Genomic DNA, 19,784 nt, shown 5'->3' on the forward strand with positions numbered 1-19,784 from the left:
TAAATAACTAGACTATGATATTTATTCATAGACCATAACTAACAAATATTTTGAGAAGGATTAGTTAATTAATAGAATAATCAAAAATTAAATTTTATGCAGTTAAATGAGCCTAAACAAGTCATGTGATTGTATGAGAGTCCAAATAAATTGAAAGTGGTGATCAAAGATGTGAGGTGATGAGTTGTGGTTGAACAAATGAATTCTCCACAACATACTTGTGCTTTGGGAAAACATTGCCCCATGCATGTTTGTTGTTCATCCACTACCCATCCTCAAACATCATTGATCACCTTATCCATTTTACATGGACTCTCATACGATCACATGACTTGTTCAAGCTCCTTTAATTGTATAAAATCTAATTATTTATTATCTTATTGATTAAAAAAATCCTTCTCAAAATATGTGCTAGTTATGGTCTATGAATATGTAGCACAGTCTACTACGGTTATTAAGAAATTAGCTCCTAGTATATGCTAGACTGTCTATCTATTTGGTGAAGCATCTACCAAAAGCCTGAGAAGGCATCGATTATAAATAAGGTCTATGAAACAAGACCAGCAGTAAAAAAAAAAAAGTCAGATTTTTACAACAGTCATAAAGTACACGTCAAATCAACACCCAATAGTAATATCTCACTTTTTTTTTTATAAAAGGAAGGCAACACTCTCATTTTTTTTTGTATTTAATTTTTGTTAACAACTACAATGTCTCAAGCATCCCAAAAATCAAATACAAAAGTGTCCTACATATGACATTGTGGCAATTCAGCTGTTTTTAGGACGTCACGCACCGATTGAAATCCAGGTCAAAAATTCTTTAACTGTGCGGTTGGAAAGGATAATAGCGGATGCTCTTTTTTTAAGTGGCTTGACGAAGACTCACCGACGAGTAGCCCATTGACATCAAATTTTTGAGGCGCTTCCAAGTGTCATATACTCCAAAGGCTTCGGGAATACAAAGAAAATAGAGATCTACTCATGACATTGCTAAAAGAAGCCGAAGAGCAAATAAATTACTCGAAAGGATTGCTAAAAGAAGTCAAAATGGAGAGGGATCAAGTAAAGCAAAGGCTGATTTTGACCGAGGAAAAAGAGAAAGGCCTAAAAAATTTATTGTGTGGTTTGTTATTGGTGTTGGCTTTCTAGAAAGGTGTAATAGGGATATAGGAAACTGAATAAATAGATGTAAGGTTTCTTAAATCAATCCTGGGCGTAATCTATAATTAATAGAGAATTATGTCTATGTCTTTTATCATCGACCTCCATAAACTATGATAATTACGGTAAGTAAATATATGAATTACTCAATCGATAGAATGTCAAGTCTATAAATTATAGAGAACAACTTCTATTATGTTTCCAATCAACAACTATAAATTAGGAAAATAGCTGAACTGGTAACGCAATGCAGCCAACTGTTTAATCTAACTAGACAATGAAATAACTGAACATTATTTCATCAGTAAATGTCATCATTGACATGTCAAATATATGTCATTCAATTATCCATAAAGAAAAAAACACTAAAAAAATAAATCATTAAGAAAATTGTTTGTTCCAAATCCACAAAACTACTTATTTTCTTGATTGAGTTCCGCAACAATACCCATCACATCCACTTCTTTTTCTTTATGTTTTTTCTCCTCTTCTTCAACTTCTTTCTTCTCATTTTTCTTTTCTTCTTCTTTTGATGATTTCTTCTCTTCTTTAGTGTTTTCAACCTCCTGTTCGACCACTAATTCTTCTTCAACTCCCTTCTCTTTTTTGTCCTTTTCTGATTTCTTTTCACCATCTTCTTTTGTTTTCTCCTCATTTTCTTCTTCTGCTTCAGCTGTCATCTCCTCATGTTTTTCTTTTTCTTTTTCTTTTTCTTCTTTTTCTTCTTTTGCATCTTCTTCATCTGCTGCATTCTCCTCTTCCGTTTCTTCTTCTTTCTACTCTTCTTCACCTTTTTCATCTGCTGCAGCCATGTCCGTCACTATGACTACAAGTTCTTTGAGGTTTACTTGATGTCGGCTACGAGGGAGATTGTCCAGGTGCACTGTATTATTTTGAAAGGATTACAAAACATATGCAACAAAATTAAATTAGAAGAGCAAAAAATAAATTAATTTACCTTCTTCTTGTTTCTTCTTCTTCTTCTTCTCGATTCTCCCCAGCCTCTCATCTCTAACAAAAGAAGTAATATCCAGTAGACTTTTCTCGAGCAAAGCAACGCGCTCGCGAAGGTCATCGTCATTAGAAGCGTCTGGTGAAGGTTTGAGTCCACTTGAACCAGCATGATCACAAACATGTGATGGACTTGGAACATAATGGTGGTCACCCAAATCTTCGTCTTCGTCCGCGACCTCTGCTGATGAAGTCAGGACAGTCACGCCTTTTAGCTGCGCCTTCAACGCATAGATGAACGTATCCTTAACTTTGTCCGTGTATGGCTTAAAAGTTTTCATGTATCTCTACTTCATCTCACGGACAGTAGGGGTAAGGTACGGGTGCATAATCTACAAAAAATAAAAATAAATTACACGACATTTGCTAATATAATAATATTTGTATCATATCATAATAAGTATAATTTTACCTTTGTTTTGTTTCCTTTGTACTTAAACGGGCTGCCTTCCATTATGTTGTTGCACTTTGACGTGTGCCATCAAAGAAGACGAGGAATAGGCAGGGGAGAATCCAACGACTTGCCGGCGTACCTTCCCAGATGAGAAAAGGCCTCATATATCTAAACCTGCAATCAATAGAAGCACAAGTAAGTCTACAGTGTCTATGTATTATTGCATAAATATGTAGGAGTCTATAATAAATCAATAGGATGGTAGATTATAAGTACCAAAAACGCTCAGAAAAAGCCAAATAACTCGTACGATGCATTATTTCTTTTGACAAAAGTTTCTTTCTACTTGGTTAGATTAGTCTTAGTTTTTCAGATAGTTCAAGGTCAGCTCAAAGGACTTTTTCCCCCATGGATACCCCCCGAAGAATTCTAAATCAGCCGCCATCTTGATGTGGTCCGAATCCATCTTTTTTGATGGGTCTTTTGCCAGTAGCATCGCGTGCACAAATCAAACCAAAGCACACTTCAACTTTTGTTGATTATTCAGCCAATTACCTTTCATCAGGCTAATCAACTTTGCAGCAGTAATGCTCTTGTTTTTCGTCACCTTAAAATGAAAGCTTTCTCTATTTTGGAGGACTTTGTTCATTTTTAATTCACGGGAATATGCTGATCAATTCAGCCCTGTAATCAAAGCAAATTCCTTTAAGCCGAAATAAACTGGCTTATTGTTTACACAAAATCAAATTTTATGCAGTTTTTTTTTTTTTATACGTCGCAGTAACATATAATGAACCATCTGTCTATTAAACTTAAAATGTTCCAGCATATGCCTCAAGTATCTGAAACATGTCTTCTTAAAATCATAATACAATTTTTGTTCAACAAGAACCCATCTAAACTCTCAATACACGACCATTCTTTCTCTCACAGAAATCTTTGCAGGAAAAGAGCCAAGATCATCCATCCAGGTTGTTAGGCCATACGGTTCAACGAAGATATCTCTCGTACAAATTGGCAAAGATAGGGGATCCTCCTCTCCATCTTCGCTATCTCTCCTATCCTCACCATCCTCCCTATCATTTTCACTTTCTTCTTCGCTTTTACCTTCGCTATCCTCAGCATCCTCACTCTCGTGTACACCACTTTCGTCATATTCAGAAATATCGACAACAATTTTTGATTCGATTTCCGACTCCGATTCATCGACTACAAATTTTTTTCTCTTGAAAAATTTTCAAAACTTCTTCGGATTTTCGCTTTCTACTGGTAGAAGCAATGGAAACAGACCTTTTAACTACTCTTTGAACTCTTCTCACCATTTATGATCTATAACAAAAAACGAATCTGTAGTGGTCGATTTATCAACCACTGGTCTATTAATAAAAATAAACAAATGCAGCAAAAATAATTCTGCAGTGGTCGATCTATCGACCACTGATCTATTAAGAAAAACGGAAAAACGCCTCACATCAAATATGCAAATCAAGTTTCAACTTCACCAGATATTGGCAGTGCAATTCACAACAACAAGAACACCATTAAAATGGGTCCAATTCAGTACAAAAAATTTAAAATCAAACGTAATATAACTACAAAAATTGAAAAAATTTCTAATCATTATCCAAAGCAAAACCCGATTAAACTTGCAAATCGACAATGTTAACTAAAAACACTCAAATTTCCACTAATTCAACGAAGAACAGTACAATTTTTATCAAAATCGAAGAACCCCAATACAAAGCGTCATCGAAAAAAATTACTAAAATGGATCTAAAACTGATTGGGGAAGAAAATTACACTTACCTGAGCAAGAGAAATTGAAAAATTTCGCCTGAGGAAGCAAGAATCAACCAAATTGTTTTGTTCGAAAAAATAGAAACCAAAATCGGGAGAAGGAAGGTTTTGAGGAGAGAGAAATGTGTACTTGAAAATATTAAATGATTTTAATAAATATTTTGAAAATGGAAAAATATAAAAAGGGACCATGTTGTAGTTTTTAAAAAGTTGTATTTTTTTCCTAAGTTTTAAAAATATTAAGGAACCCATGACCCACAATTCTGGCCCACTTTTTACCTTTTTCAAGACCTAACTTTAAAAAATAAATCAAAATAAAATTTGGTGTTTATGACTCAAAATAACTTTTGAAAATGGGTAGAAATCAAAATTGTTTCCCATAACTTCAGTAAAAAAAAGTTCGGAGTTTGGCTCTGTCAAGCCTATAATGTCAGTTAAAAATGTGAAATAACTGAATTATTTGGAAACTTTTTTATTCTTAAATTAGTATAAATGTCTTTGGCAATTTTTGCTTTTTAAACACGGTTGAGGTCAAACTTGTGATGCATCTCTGTAGATGAAGATCTAGAATTTTAAATTAGCGGGTTTAAATAGGTTAAAAGTATATCTTATACACTAGAAAGATTTACTTTATGATCTGCAACAAATTGTACGTCATGCTTAAGCAAGTTTTCTTGGTTAGTGATTGTTATATTTGTTCAATGGTAAATTGGTTGTAACTCGTGATTTTTAGTCAGAAGATTCAAAGTATAAAAATATGAACAAACGAAGAAGTCAAGGAAATTCAACATCTTTTCTTGCTAAGTAAATTTTTTTATTCACAAACCAAAGTTGCAGATCTGTACAAGCTATATATACCAACCAAAGTGTATCAAGCCCCACCAAAACTTTGGTTCATCAAAGAAAACAAAGCTATAAAGGCCTAAGCTAATGGAAACATTAATATGAATGTGCTCATGAAAAAACTAGTACTTTCTGTTACCAAGACCTCGTGGGTTATCTCTACAAATGATACATCTTGCAGCCAACTTCCTATACATCTACTAGCATAAAAAATATTCAACAATATATCTAAGTATATTCAATGCACAAGACAAAAAAGACTAATATTATTAACACTTCATAATATCAATAAAACAATACTTCAGTTTCCAACTTGAAGTTTAATAAGCATGAAAAGATTGACAAACAAACAGAAACATAAGCTCAAGGCCTCAAAACACTTTGAGCATAATAACATATTGTAATTAGTTGCAGATATCTCTTGTTAGATAACTACAAAGCAAGAGTGGATCTATTAAAAAAGCCGTGAATGTATCAAATAATTAGATAAATAACACTGTTAGGATTAGTTACAAGTTAATATAGTCGGTAAAGATAGCATACTTGTTAGAAAGCTTCAGTCACATAGTTGGTGTCATTGTCCTCCATAAAGTCCTTTCAATTCGTCAGATTTTTGTCCTTGTGAAGGTTCAGTAATATCAGCAGCACTAGTGACATCATGTATGCTTCTTCTCCTCTTCGCATTGTTATTGTCAGTTAATCGAGTGTAGAACTACTGGGCATAGTTCCTTGATATAGCCCGCCAATCACCCTTTCCATATATGGCCAACCCCCGGAGAAATAACCTAAGAAAGGAAAGAAGATTATAGAAGTTACTAGCATTGGAATATAATCCATGCAAGACAATATCTGCTAAAAACTAATGCATTCTCTCAATCAGCACATTCTTATGCATTGTCATTATGATAATATAGACATTTTTGGCTTCCATCTAATGTAAAATGAACACATCTAATAAGTTCAGGTTACCAAGTTCGGAGTTATTTTAGCATTACTGAGTACTGACCACCTAAACCCAGCCAAAACAACACAATATAGACTAGTAAGGTGCCACTCATTGGATGTTAATTTGATCTTTAATGGATCATCCCACTTATCAAGAAAGAAATGTCCTCACTCACCACATGATTCATTGTTGCGATAGTCCCTCTCTATTAAATCCTTCTCAAACTGTAGAAGAATATATTCTCTTATCTTGAGAAAAATGGAATCGAAGAATAAGAAACCCTACTTTTTGTTTATTTAAAAGAAGGATATGAAAAACCACACCAAGAAAAGAAAAGAGAAATATACATAAGTATCGCATACTGGAAAGTCTTTCCAGTACACAAATTTTCTCTAGTCTATTTGACCTAATCATTTATTGTCAGCATCTAACTGCCTCTTCAGTCTTTGCACAGTATTCAAAATTCATAAGGTGCTAAAGAAGAAACTAGAGGTTTTTGGTTGAAAGTGAACTAATCCTGGTGGCGATATACCTATATTGTTCCCATCACTGTTCAGTGATTATTCTAAACAGTTGAAATTTGGAAAATGTTTTTGTGGCTCGCGGGCAGTATATTGGATCTTCATACATATTGGAGATGGCACCTTTTGATGATTTTCATACAGCTCTTGAAAAGGATATGGGAAAGAGAGGAAGGCAACCCAAACAACTTCTTAAATTCTAAAAGTCATGGCTACTTAGCTTTGATCTAAAACTAGTGCAAGTATGAAAATTACTCTAATTTGAGTGATGCAATCATAAGCTGTACCTGTATAAGCCTACATAGTTATTGGTTTGGAAATTCATGTCATCGATGATAGTCGTACCGCAGAGAGTTTTAGCTTTGTTACCGTGCAGACCTTTTTGGTAACACTAAGCCAGTTAAGATGGGTTGACATGGGGGAATCTTTGAGAAATACTCCCTGCCTTTCATTTTAGTTGACCCTCTTTCTAAAAATATCTGTTTCAATTTAGTTATTCGTTTCATGAAATCAACAAAATTTTATTATGCTTTTCCAATTCTATCTCTATCATTCAATGACTAAACAAAGTGTATATACTCAAATTTATATTTTCAAAGCATAATTAATAACGCTAATTTGAAAAAATAAACCTCTATTAAATATTTTTCTTAATGGATGTACCAAGTCTCTAGGGGCTAACTAAACGGACGGAGTAATTAGACAATTGGCAGTGCCACTCGTTGTGGCATCTCTCTGAAGAGGTTCAATTCAGTATTCCAACAACCTCCAACTTGTTTACAAATTGACCGCCACTGTTAAGTTTTTTCATTTAACATTCTTGTATATCAACACTTCAGATGTATTATTGGGGTGTGACAGTGATGCTAAGTTACATCTGAGATTTTCACTTAAGAGGCTGAAGCTATAAGCATCCAATGATCTAATTTAAGTCATGAAATGAGGAATGTGACCTCAAAAATCAAGTTCGTTCTTAGACCAGATGGAGCAGAATGTGGACTTTCTCGGCTCTAGTTTTGTATTACATAGTATTGTAAAATAATATTAATATTATGAAATAAATATTTGAGCAACTAATTATGCACAAAAGAATAAAGTACAACTTTCTGTGAATGATCAATGTAGATTGTCGATGCTGATATGTTTGTCGAATTCAAAATGAACATTTAAAGTTTAAACATGTCGGATGTTAGGAACTGCATAGGTCACAACTTACGTAAAATATGTGTGAAGTTGGTCTTGACAAGACATTGTATATCTGAAGTCTTGCCAAGACCATAATTTCAGTAGAAATGTCTAAAGCTTGACTTTGTCAACTTCACACCTTCGATAAAGTATTTGAAGAGTGGGTTGACAAGCTATACCAACTTAAGAAAAAAATAAAAAATTCCAACTTAAAGACAAAAGTGTCTGATGTTTGATCTTCACAAGGCCCATTTCAGATAAGAATATCCAAAGTTTGTCAAACTTTAGATGTGAATTTTTGTGACTTCAATACCATGTCTGAAGTTATACTTGAAGTTGGTAAATTGCCAACTTTCTAGTACAAAATAAATAACGACCTCAAAAGCGGATATTTGATGCTCTTTGTCCAGAGTTGGGTTCAAAACAGTCATGAAGTGTAATATAGCGTCAGTAATATGTGAACAACCAATAGACTGCCCTTGGAGTACCTGAATTCTTTCTGCACTTTTTTATTCTTGAATATAATATCTTTGGCAATTCTTGCTTTTTGAACATGGTTAGACGTCAAGCTTGTGTTGCATCATTATAGACGGAGAGGTAGAATCTGGAATTAGTGGATTTAAATTGGTTCAAGTATATCTTGTACAGTAGAAAGATTTACTTTATGATCTGCAACAGTTGTAAAACATGCTTAAGCAAATTTTCTAGGTTAAAGATTGTAATATTTGTGAAGTCAGGATTCTTACTTCGAGGGTTCAAAATATAAACAAGTAAATAAACGAAGCAATCAAGGGAAAATTAATGTTGGACTTATATATGTAGTGTAATTTTTTGATGAAGGGTACTCTAGCTTCACCCCTGCTCAATGGCTGCAACGAAAAGCAAACTTTTATATGAAAGGATACTAATTTGAGCATAATCTATGTTGCTCGGACTCTTCAAAAAGGTCGGAGACAGGCACCAAGCAACGTTTTTCCTGCCTAGAGTAGGATTCAAGATTATGTTTGCTTCATAGCTTTTATGTTTGTTTCATGGCTTGCAATCGATAAACTGGTGGTGGCTGATGTCAGTGAAAGAACAAACTTGCCAAGCTCCATTGGTATTACTGCTCATTTACCAGAGGATAAACCTGTTTTTGTATTATTGCTCGATGGTTCATAATCGAATATAGTAATGCAATGGATTAATGGAGAAATGGAGAAACCAACAACAAAAACAGCATATCCAGTGTAGTCCTACAATTGAGGTTTGAGTGTGGGGTGTACGCATACCTTCTACCTTTGTGGAGTAGAGAGGCCGTAATCAATAGACAAAGATTCTTCAGGAGAGTACAAGCGGAAAAAAAACTACTTATACAGGCTAAATTGAAGGGAAATGCAACTCAAAAGTGATCAACATAAATTCAAGGCAAAAAACAGCAAATCAAAATTGTAACATCAATACCACTATATTATCAAACTCTTATACAACAACATTTTCGCAAATTATCACTTTTTTTCATTCTTATTGTTCTTCCGTCCTATAGTTTTGTTTACAAACAGCTTTGAGTTTGTAAACAGAAAACGACTAGCCTTTTACAGAAACTTTTGAATGGGGGGAGGATTCTTGAGTAGAATATGAATCCATTGATTATCCCCATCATGTGCGCACTCTCCCCGATACAACCCCGTGTATGAGGGGAGGAAAACCCAAACTCTCCAAGCTCACCTTGAATGAATAATCAAACAGACGTTACAAATGGCTAACCTGCCAAAACCAAATCACACTCCATCATTGATGAAACAAGCTATTGAGGAAATATGTATGGATCATCACTTGGTTGTATCGGGATCAAACTTTAGAGCCTCGTTCCATATGAGCTCCTTTATGTCTTCCTCGCTTAGAGAAGCTTGTTCAAAGTCGAAGTTGAAAGGAGAAGAGCAAACTGGTTCCTCGTTTATCTCATGGAGACTTATCATGTATGGATGATTTAACGCATCCTCAACTGCATGCATGTGAAATCGACAGAAGAATGGATGAGTAAGAAACAAGTTAAGAAAAGAACTTCTTTATGCAGTGGTTGCCAATGAGCATACCAGTTATACGTTTAGCTGGATCAAAAACCAACATCCTTTCTGCAAGATCAAGTGCTAAAGGGGACACATCTGGGAAATGCTTGGAAAAGGGTTGTTTTGGAACTCGAGGGAGCTGCTTGACGTACTTCCTAGCATTGTCACTCCTTAGGAATCCAAGATCAGAATCCTCAGGTGAACCTAATAGCTTATTACAGAAAAAAGCAACAAACAGGCATTATTATTGGTCTATAAAGACGATGACAAAAAAGTAAATCTACTCAAAATGACCCTTATAACAACATACCCAGTGTAATCCCGTAAGTGGGATCTCTGGGGAGGGTAGGATGTACCAGACCTTATCCCTACCTTTGCAGGGTAGGATCTCTCCAACTCTTAGGATCTCTCCAACTCTTACTTTGTTATTTCTCTAATTTCAAAGCTAAAAACCAACAACATGGTATCAGATTCAGGCCCATCCCAAATCTTTGTTCACCGATGTTGGACCCTCATATTATATTGTCCATGCTCCAGTTAACGAGGCCTGGGCGTGCGGGGAGTGTTAAGTATCCTACATCGAAAATGGGATGGGTAATTGGTCTCCTTATATGGACTTGGACAATCCTCTCCTCATGAGCTAGCTTTTGAGGTTGAGTTAGGCCCAAGGTCCATCCAACAACATGGTATCATAGCTAGGCCCACCCAAATCTTTGTTCACCGATGTTGGGCCCCCATATTATATTGTCCACGCTCCAGTTAACAAGGTCTGGGCGTGCGGGGAAGTGTTAAGTATCCCACATCGGAAAAGGGGATGGCTAATTGGTCTCCTTATATGAACTTGGGCAATACTCCCCTCATGAGCTAGCTTTTGAGGTTGAGTTAGGCCCAAGATCCATTCTTTACACACGACCGTCTCCAATAGACCCTCTCAAAAGAGTAAAAGAACAGGATAAAAAGCAAATGATGCAACAAATAGTAATAAACACAAGCTATGTACTCTGGCTAATTTAGGACAGGATACAACTATATATAAGGGGAAGTAGATATACCTTAATGATAAGCCCCAATTGCTGAGCATAATCTCTGCCGGGAAAAAGAGGTTCTCTCTTAATGAGTTCCATCAAAATGCAACCAACTGACCAAATATCGATTGTTGCAGTATATTCCGTACAATTGAGTAGCAACTCGGGTGCCCTATACCATCGGGTAACAACATACTCGGTCATAAAATCTGCTTCTGAAGTGGTCCTAGCAAGCCCGAAATCACAAATCTTGAGGTCACAGTTTGCATTAAGTAGCAAATTGCTAGGTTTTAGATCCCGGTGTAGAACATTAGCAGAATGTACATACTTGAGTCCACGTAATAATTGATAGAGGAAGTACTGAAAAGCATCATAAAGAGGATATTACAAAACTTCGCCAAACCAAAGTGAATATTCCGTTGTGAGAATATACACAATATAACTAGCACATAGATTAAAACAATAAGTCATGGATTTATAAACTAGCCAGTGGTGCACCATTCAAACTCGATGTATGATCAGCCTCACTGAATAATATCATAATTTAAACTACCATCACATTTTCTAGTACTGAGATACTGAAAACTCAGGTATCAAGCAATACAAGTAAATAAAGACGGATTGAATGGACATTGACCAAACTGACTTGGTGTAAATTACGACTGCACAAATATGGTAAAGCTTGGTGAGGCAATAAGTAGTTCTTTTTTGTTTTCTTTTGTGGATGGAAAACTGTATGCAGCATAGGATATAGATACTGACAAATTGTGTTGCCAACCACAACACAAAAGAAAGAAAATGAAAAGATAAACTTAGATAAAATTTCCAATTTGTGCCTTCAACATGCAAGTAAACATAACCAATCTCATTCAGAAGGAATCAGATTGTGCTCTCAAATTTTCTCTCATGTGTTATTAGAAGTCAGGGAATTGGTTTAGAAACAAGCATGAACTGAAAATAGCATCAGATACAGGAGGTTACCAATTGATCTCCCTTAAACACCATAAATGAACCAGCTACTAAACATGCTTGTGAAAGGAGTTACTCCCTCCGGCTAAACTTTGTTTGGCACTATTTCCTTATTAGTCCGTTCAAAAGAGAATGACATATTTCTGGATTTCCCTAATATTAAGGCACAAAATGACATGTAGAAGACTTTCAAAAGCTTATAGCTACAAATGTTATGGCATATTTATGACCACAAATTTAAAAGGTCTTCATTTCTTTCTTAAACTCCAATCCAAGTCAAACTACGCTAGACAAATCGATATGGCGGGAGTAGCTAATGTGCTAATCAAACCAATGCAGTAGTGATTGGACTAGCAATTGCCTCCTCGAAAATTTCAGAACCCTCCAGACTCCCTCAGAATATCCCAAATGTTAATAGATATAGCAATATCTAATCTTCCCTTTGCTTCCCCCAACACTCATAGTAGTAGTTCATTGAACATCTTCTGCTGAGAACACCATAAAGAGTGAAATGAACTTTCAAGTTCGGTAGCCATCTTCAAACCTTAAAATGGATAATTTGGAGTCTGGAGTTCGTTGTATACTAGTGAATATTCAAGTTCTATCTCGTTCTCACTATTTCTGTCAAATAAGTCCAGGATAGTTAGGATGATCAAATTGCTTTTCTTGTTCAAGCACGCCAATTTTGCAGGTGCTAGTCTATTAAACTTAGAAATGTGTCAAGGGATATGATCCATTTCCAGTGTGCAACTTAATAGCGCATCATGAAACAACGAATCAGCATAACCAGCTTGTTTGATCTTCCCATTGAGCATCAATTATAATTGCTCGTATAACAAATTATTAAGACATTCTATTCACATGAAAATTGGATTTTCTAACTGTCACCAAGTGCTAGTTATACAACAACAACAATAATATACTCAGTGAAATCCCACAAGTGGGGTCTGGGGAAAGGTAGAATGTATGCAGACCTTACCATTCAAATAATGATTGCTATACATTATTTAAAATTAGTGATAAATAAGCATAAGTAGACAGACAGACATACTTGACAGTGATCTTCTGTGAGGGCCTGTGAAGAGCGTATTATTTGATGCAGATCTGTATCCAGTAGCTCATACACAATATATACATCATTGAATTCCTCTCTGTCTGGTGGTCTCACTATATCTTTTATTTTTATGATCTGCAGAACCAGTACAACAAGATCAAAATATATGAATATTGATAACCAAATTAATGATTGTACTGAAAAATACACCAGAGGCAAAGTTATAAGCTTCACTTCAGAAACGACTGAATTAAAAAATAGTCTTTATACGGAGATACATGAAAGTCACACTTAAGAGCTTCCACTAGAACTCGGATGACAAAAGATATACTGGAAAAGGAGTGAAGGGAGCTGAAATGAATCCTCTAATATTAAGCACTAAACTAGTTAGCAATTAAATTGAGAATACATTTTCATGATCCATGTGGGAAAGAAGTTTGATCTCGCGAAGGGTCCTCTTTGCATCAATTCTATTTTCAAATGCATTCCCAATTTTTTTGATTGCTACCTCCTCTTTTGTCTCCGAATTTATAGCACAGCTGCAGGGAACCCAGAAAAAGTCAATTTGCTACCCAGTAAGACTAACAAGAATAGAAACCAAATCAAATCAATAATTCATCAGTAGTTATCCCAATAACATAAATAAAACCTATAGTTTGACACTTGTTTCTCAATATCACTAAGGCAAAAAGACTTAAAATTTATGCACGACTTACTCACAACAGAAAAAGTCTCAATAGATGACCCAATCATCACAGTTTTTATATTCTTTTTGAGACTGGAAGACATGCATATAGACATTTGAGCTATGCAAGTACACACAGAACCCAAAAGATCACTAATTCACCATAGTTATCCCAATTAACATAAATCCTATACTTACTGACACTTGTTTCTCAATCTCACCAAGGAAAAAGACTTCAAATTTATGCACGACTTTACTCGCAACAGAAAACGGTCTCAATTGATAACCACTCATCGCAGTTTTTCTGTTCTTTCAAGGCTTATCGGATGCTGCTAGTGAAATATCCCTTCTGGCTATATTTTCTGTAACTCCATCCTATTTCATGAAGTATTTTCCCCGTCTTAACAACAGCTACCCAATATTCAGGGGATTCTTGAAGCAATAACACGTTGATCTAGTCATCACTCGAGCTAGCAAGGGCTATCTAAATTGGTTCGTTTCATCCGACAAGCCCCAATTGCATCATAGTAATTCGAAAAAAAGTGGTTCTTTCATATACTTATAGTAACTATTTTCACTTTTTTTTTTTAATTTTATTTTTATTTTGATAGTTTCTGCTATTATATGGAATGTATCTATTTGCACAAATGCCTCGACAGACATGGATATAGATATTTGAGCTATGGAAGTACAGACAGAAACTCGAAATATCTCACAATAACACCTAACTTCAAGAAATTTTAATATTCAAATAACACACACATGAGCTGATCCAGGAATATGCATTCATTTCTATCAGCTTGGACATTGTTTGTGATGTGCACCACAGACATAAACCCAATTGACTACAACAACATATCTAGTGTAATCCCACAAATGGAGTCTGGAAGAGTAGTGTCTACGCAGCCTTACCTCTAGCCCGTGAAGATAGAGAGGTTGTTTGTGATAGGTCCTTGGCCAAAATAACCAATATAAAAAGGGATCTTTACGCAAATAGCCCATCAGATTCACTGTTTACTTTTTCTAGCCAATTACATAGATGATACACTAGCTATACATGGATTATAAATATATGATACATCTGCTGGCTATTTAAAGTTTATCCGTTTAGGTTAATTCTTCAATTAAAAAACAGTATCAAACCCAAACTGATTCTATATTCAAAATCCGCAATATTCACACAAACAAAATTCATATGTACATAAATTCAAAATCATGAATTTACCAAACAATGCCGTAAGCGCCACGTCCGACGGGTTGAATTGGAGGAACATACTTTGAAGTAACCTCAAATAAATTACCAACAACATTGTACTCAACATATTTGCCATCCCGTGTTGGATTTCCTTTTATTTCATCCGAGGTTTCAATGTTTTCACTTTCCATTTTTTGCTCTGTTACTCTCTGTATCACTTTTTTTAACTTCTGACAGAATTTGTTTTGGGATTTGAAGAATCTTAAGGAGCTCTGTTCAAATAGCAAAGAGAAAAGAGTGGGGAGGGAAAAGTGTGAACGGACACAAAGTTGGTCTTTTTGCGTGGTTAGTGGGCCCTACCCGACCCGCTTGCTTTTTGGGCTTTTGTGTTTGAATTTTGAACGGGATTCCCTCCCTCCCCACCTTAAAGGTGTTTGGGTGGTGGTTAATGTTGGTTTGGTTTTTTATTGAATAAAAATCAAATCAATTATGCCGATCTATTAAAATTATAAATCAAATTAACATAAAATCAATTTTTTCAATTTAGGTTTTAGTCGGTTCTTTCGATTTTTTGTATAATCTTTATTTTTTACAATTATATTGTGATTGAAGACTAGATCAAGTATGTTTTCACTCATGTGCTAATGAAAAAACTCAATTATGAAAAATTGAGGAGCGAAAAACTCTTTTGAAACTAAAAAGTAAGATGAAGAGTGAAAAGTTTAGGCTTTTTTTTTTTCAAACGCCAAACCAACCAAATCAAATCATAAGTCGATTTTTTTTCTCGATTTGGTTTGGTTCTTCGGTTTGGTCCGTACATCCCTACCTATAGTATTGTATTGTTTACTTAAAGGTTATACACATCGACATATATCTTAACTAGGCACATCTTTTTACTTTGATAATTAAAATAGACAGTATTCATTTTAAACATCTAAAGTAGCCATTAACTGTGTCATTTTGACACTTTTTGCCCTGTTGGCAGATCGTGAAAATCACGCAACCAAGGTGTGTTGAAGCACCATTTTTACCGACTTGACGTCCGATTTGGCCCCTAATAGTAAATTTTCCCATGCCCTTATATATCTATCTTCTTTCCTATTCTCAATTGTAAAATTTAGCCCTAAATTTCTAAATTTTCTCTCTCTTATTCATCTTTTATTTTTTTTTCACTATCCAAATTCTTCAAATTATCTATATTTGGTTTCTTATTTCAACAAAAATTTAGTGGGCGTTTGACCATGAAAATTAAAAATTTTGAAGTTAGAGTTGGAGTTGGAGTTATGTTTGTACATAATATAATTGAAGTTGTTTTTAAATTTTTGCGAGAGAAGGAAGATAAAAAAAGTAAATGTTTTTTTGTTTTTCACTTGTTCAAATACAATTCAAGTTGTGTTTGAAATTTTTATGGCCAAACATCAACTTGGAGTTGTATTTGACATAAAGTGAATTTTTTTTTTCAAAAAAGTGAAAAAGTTTCATGGCCAAACAGGGCCCTTAATTTTTTTTTCAAAATTTTCAACTAAACTTGACAATGTCGAGCTCGTATTTCATGACGTTGTGATATAGATTTTTGATATTATACGTGTGGTCATGAAGAATTATTGAAAACTTCTTGAACTCAACAAAATTCAGGTCGTAGATTTTTTACTTGTAAAATTTTAAAGATAATTTTTTTTATTTAATAGTTGATTAATTATTGACTTGTAATTGTTTTATAATTGAAGCCTTGTTTTTATAGAAATTGGGTGGCTGTGATTACATTATTGGTATGAAAAATGACACTCTTCACAAACAAATTGGGTGATTTGAAATTTGTTGAAGAAAGTCAAGGAATTTGAAGAGAAACAAAATCGAGTAAGAAGATACTATATTATTGACGTCATTGTTACTGGTTTGGTGTTGTTGGGCATATGAAAATTCAAGCCTAATTGTTGAACTTTTCATGGTGCCATTGCTACTGGTGTGATGTACCAAAATTGTTGGTTTTCATGGTGGTTTAGCTGTACTATTTTGATGTGTATTTAGCTGCTATTTAGGTGCAGTTTTTATATGTAATCTTGGCCATGTGACATTTCTTCCATTTAATGTAATGAAGTATTTATTTTGTCTCTAAACATTTTTAATATTGTGGTCAATGATTTATAGTAAAAGATGTTGTCAAAGTAGACAAGCAACACAACAAAGTAGTACCAAAATCATTTTCTTAAACATGCTCCTATAACGACCTGAAAATTTGATGAAATATATAAAAGTTTATGATTTTGTGTGATTTAACTGTTTTACCCCTCCTCGTAGTTGCATTGTGGTATTTTTGGGGTAGGGGTGATTGGCATGGTTTTGATGCATTTTGGTACCTTTTGTGTGATATTGTGATTTTTTGTGGCTTCGGGAGCCTTATTTTAAACTTATGTAGATATCTTTTGATCTGTATGACGGATGGTTGAACGAACTGCACCAGTAGCTCCAAAATATCAATTTTAGGCTAGATAAACCTTCGGCTGGGCCCCGATGCACCCAAGCCCATTTTGACCTGTTGGTCAAAAAGTTAAAAAATTAGAAATATGAGTGTGTGACCCACATTTGGTCGAAATAACCTCGGATGAAAAATTCAAATTTGCTAATGCATCCAAAACATCAATTTTAGAGTGGTAGCATGTTTGATGTGATTTTACAGCTTTTAAATCTTATTTCGATTCTCGATTTGAAAAATTACGATTTCGAATTTTGGGGTCAACTTTGTGAAAATGATATTTTTTTAAAATTTTGATATCGTCATTGAGTCTGGAGCGTCAAATTTAGTGTGGTTTCATAGTTCGTTTGCATATATCGAACTCCGAATGAATTCCAAACACCCTATCAGAGTCTGGGTTGGACTAAAAAAATTTGGTTTTTTCAGATCTGGTGCAGTGTATAAAACAATTTTTTTCCCCTCTTTTTGTCCATTTTGCCCATTCTTTCACTTTTCTCTTGAGAGTTAAACCCTAAAACAGTGAGAGAGCTTAAAAATGAAGTTTGTGGGAGCTTGGGAAGCTAGATTAAAATCTATTTCTCGATTCTATTACAGATTCAATGTGAGATTTCATCCTTTTCTACTCTAATTCCTTGATTAATTTCTTAAAATTCCAAAAATCTTAGGGCTTAATTTTAAACCTTAATTTCACTCTTTTTCACTTGTATAATATTTTAATCTTATAATTACTAATTTTTCATCAATTTAACCTTCAAAACAACTTTGATTCTTGATTCTAACATGGATTTCAAAGATTTTACCCGGTAAAGCTCAAAAATAATTTTTCTTCGATCGAAATCTCATTTTGACTTGGGTTTTCAACTGTAGATTCCTAAAAACATGGGAAACAGTTTTGAAGTAAAGTATAATTTTCCCCTTCGTTTTTAAAAATCCAATTTGGGAGTTCCTTTTGACCCCGAACTAAAAGTAGTCAATATGGGTATCGTTGACTTTATTTTGACGTGTATATTCTATATTTCTTAGTTTTAGTTGATTTTGGGACCGTTCATAGAAATTAAGATTGTAGGTTCGAAGTGTAGCAGATCGATTTTGGCATTCAAGGTAGGTTATGGATTAACTCTTTCAGACTGAGTTGGGTAGTAAATGATGGTACAAAATATATGTTAAGAGTGTGAACTAATCATGAAAAATGTCTATCTATGTGATGTGCCCATATGAGGGCCTATATGTGACGTAATTGTTGAAATTGAGATATTATGTTATATGTGTGATCTTGTGGGGTCCATGTGATATTAATAGCCTTGAATACATGTGAATAATTATATTGTGTTGTTGAAATTCCTAATGTGGTACCATTGATATATTCGTACTTGTTGGCATATAAAACATGTAGAAATTCATAGATGGTGGAATTAATGAGAGGATATTGGCTCGCGTGGTTATAGAAATGTATTATTATGATTGGTTGTGAAAATACCTTATATGGTTGGTTGTGGAAATACTTATTATGATGGATCCTAAATATTGCATTATTATCCTTATGGCATGATACACATAATTATTATTTTTTGTTGTATGTTTTGTGTATACTTATTATTGTTGTTTGTCATACTTGATTTGTGTCTTATGTGCTCTAAAAATACTGAAAATAATGGGAACTCTAGAAACACTGGGGACATTGAATTTGATAACCCTCCCCGAGGGATGTACAGGGAGGATATATTGATATATTAATTGTAAATGTCTAATTATTCTATCTTCCTTTATTTGTACTTGATGATCTTGATTATACATGTTCCTCTTTTGTTCTACTTGTATGTGATATTGTGTATATTTGTATCCCTATCTGGTGTGTTGCTGTATTATATATGTATATTATAGAACTGTTAGTGCAAGCGGTATGGGCTACCAGTGTGGGACATTTTCTGATTGCAGGTGACGTTCCCTTAGTGTGTATTTTGTATACTTTATTTTCTACTTGCTCGGTGGTCCTGTGATACCTACTAAGTACAAGTGGACCTTACTCACCCCAACTTCACCCTTTCAGTGCAGATTCAGGTTTGGGTGTACCTCAGGACGATTGATTTCAGGCGCCTTCTAATTACCCAAGGTAGTGATTGGACATTCCTACGTTTGGAGTTCACCTCTATCTTTCTATATGAGTTATGTCTTTATTAGTATTCGGAGACAGAGATTGCTTCTTTGTTGTTATTTTCCTATGTATTCGACTCATGGATTGTATTAGAAGTTCTTACGCTATTGACACCTGATTTTGAGAATTTATGGTATTTGAATAAGTTCTTTCTGCATTGTTATGATTACTTGTATGGTTCGACTTTGTTCTGGAAGCCTTACCTTGGATATTTCTGTCTTTTTCCTTTTTGTATTAGTTTGGATGATAGGCTTAATTGTCAAGGTACGTCGCAACAAGTGCCATCATGACCCTTGTTTTTGAATCGTGATAGCTCCATATTG

The 19,784-nt window shown here is 34.5% G+C and overlaps 1 protein-coding gene across 1 annotated transcript; it reads right to left on the reverse strand.

The window, feature by feature from the left end:
- Positions 1-9,279: 9,279 nt before the first annotated feature.
- On the reverse strand, positions 9,280-15,150 carry LOC107848462 (mitogen-activated protein kinase homolog NTF6). Its single transcript, XM_016693235.2, has 6 exons — positions 14,867-15,150; positions 13,366-13,495; positions 12,954-13,091; positions 10,961-11,293; positions 9,936-10,119; positions 9,280-9,844 (listed from the first exon to the last, which is right to left on the reverse strand). The coding sequence occupies exons 1-6, from the start codon at positions 15,025-15,027 to the stop codon at positions 9,672-9,674; spliced, it is 1,119 nt and encodes a 372-aa protein (XP_016548721.1). The 5' UTR covers positions 15,028-15,150; the 3' UTR covers positions 9,280-9,671.
- Between the last annotated feature and the right edge of the window lie 4,634 nt (positions 15,151-19,784).

Source organism: Capsicum annuum, chromosome 11 (assembly GCF_002878395.1).
Source record: "Capsicum annuum cultivar UCD-10X-F1 chromosome 11, UCD10Xv1.1, whole genome shotgun sequence".
In the NCBI taxonomy this organism is placed as follows: Eukaryota; Viridiplantae; Streptophyta; class Magnoliopsida; order Solanales; family Solanaceae; genus Capsicum; species Capsicum annuum.

Bases quoted from the DNA above. Each gene is read 5' to 3' on its own strand.
- LOC107848462 (XM_016693235.2), bottom strand. From the start codon at position 15,027: ATGGAAAGTGAAAACATTGAAACCTCGGATGAAATAAAAGGAAATCCA. The intron at 13,092-13,365 runs GTATTCTCAATT...CTGGTTCTGCAG, and splicing joins CCCACATGGATCATGAAAAT to ATCATAAAAATAAAAGATAT. The intron at 11,294-12,953 runs GTATGTCTGTCT...GATGCTTTTCAG, and splicing joins TCACAGAAGATCACTGTCAA to TACTTCCTCTATCAATTATT.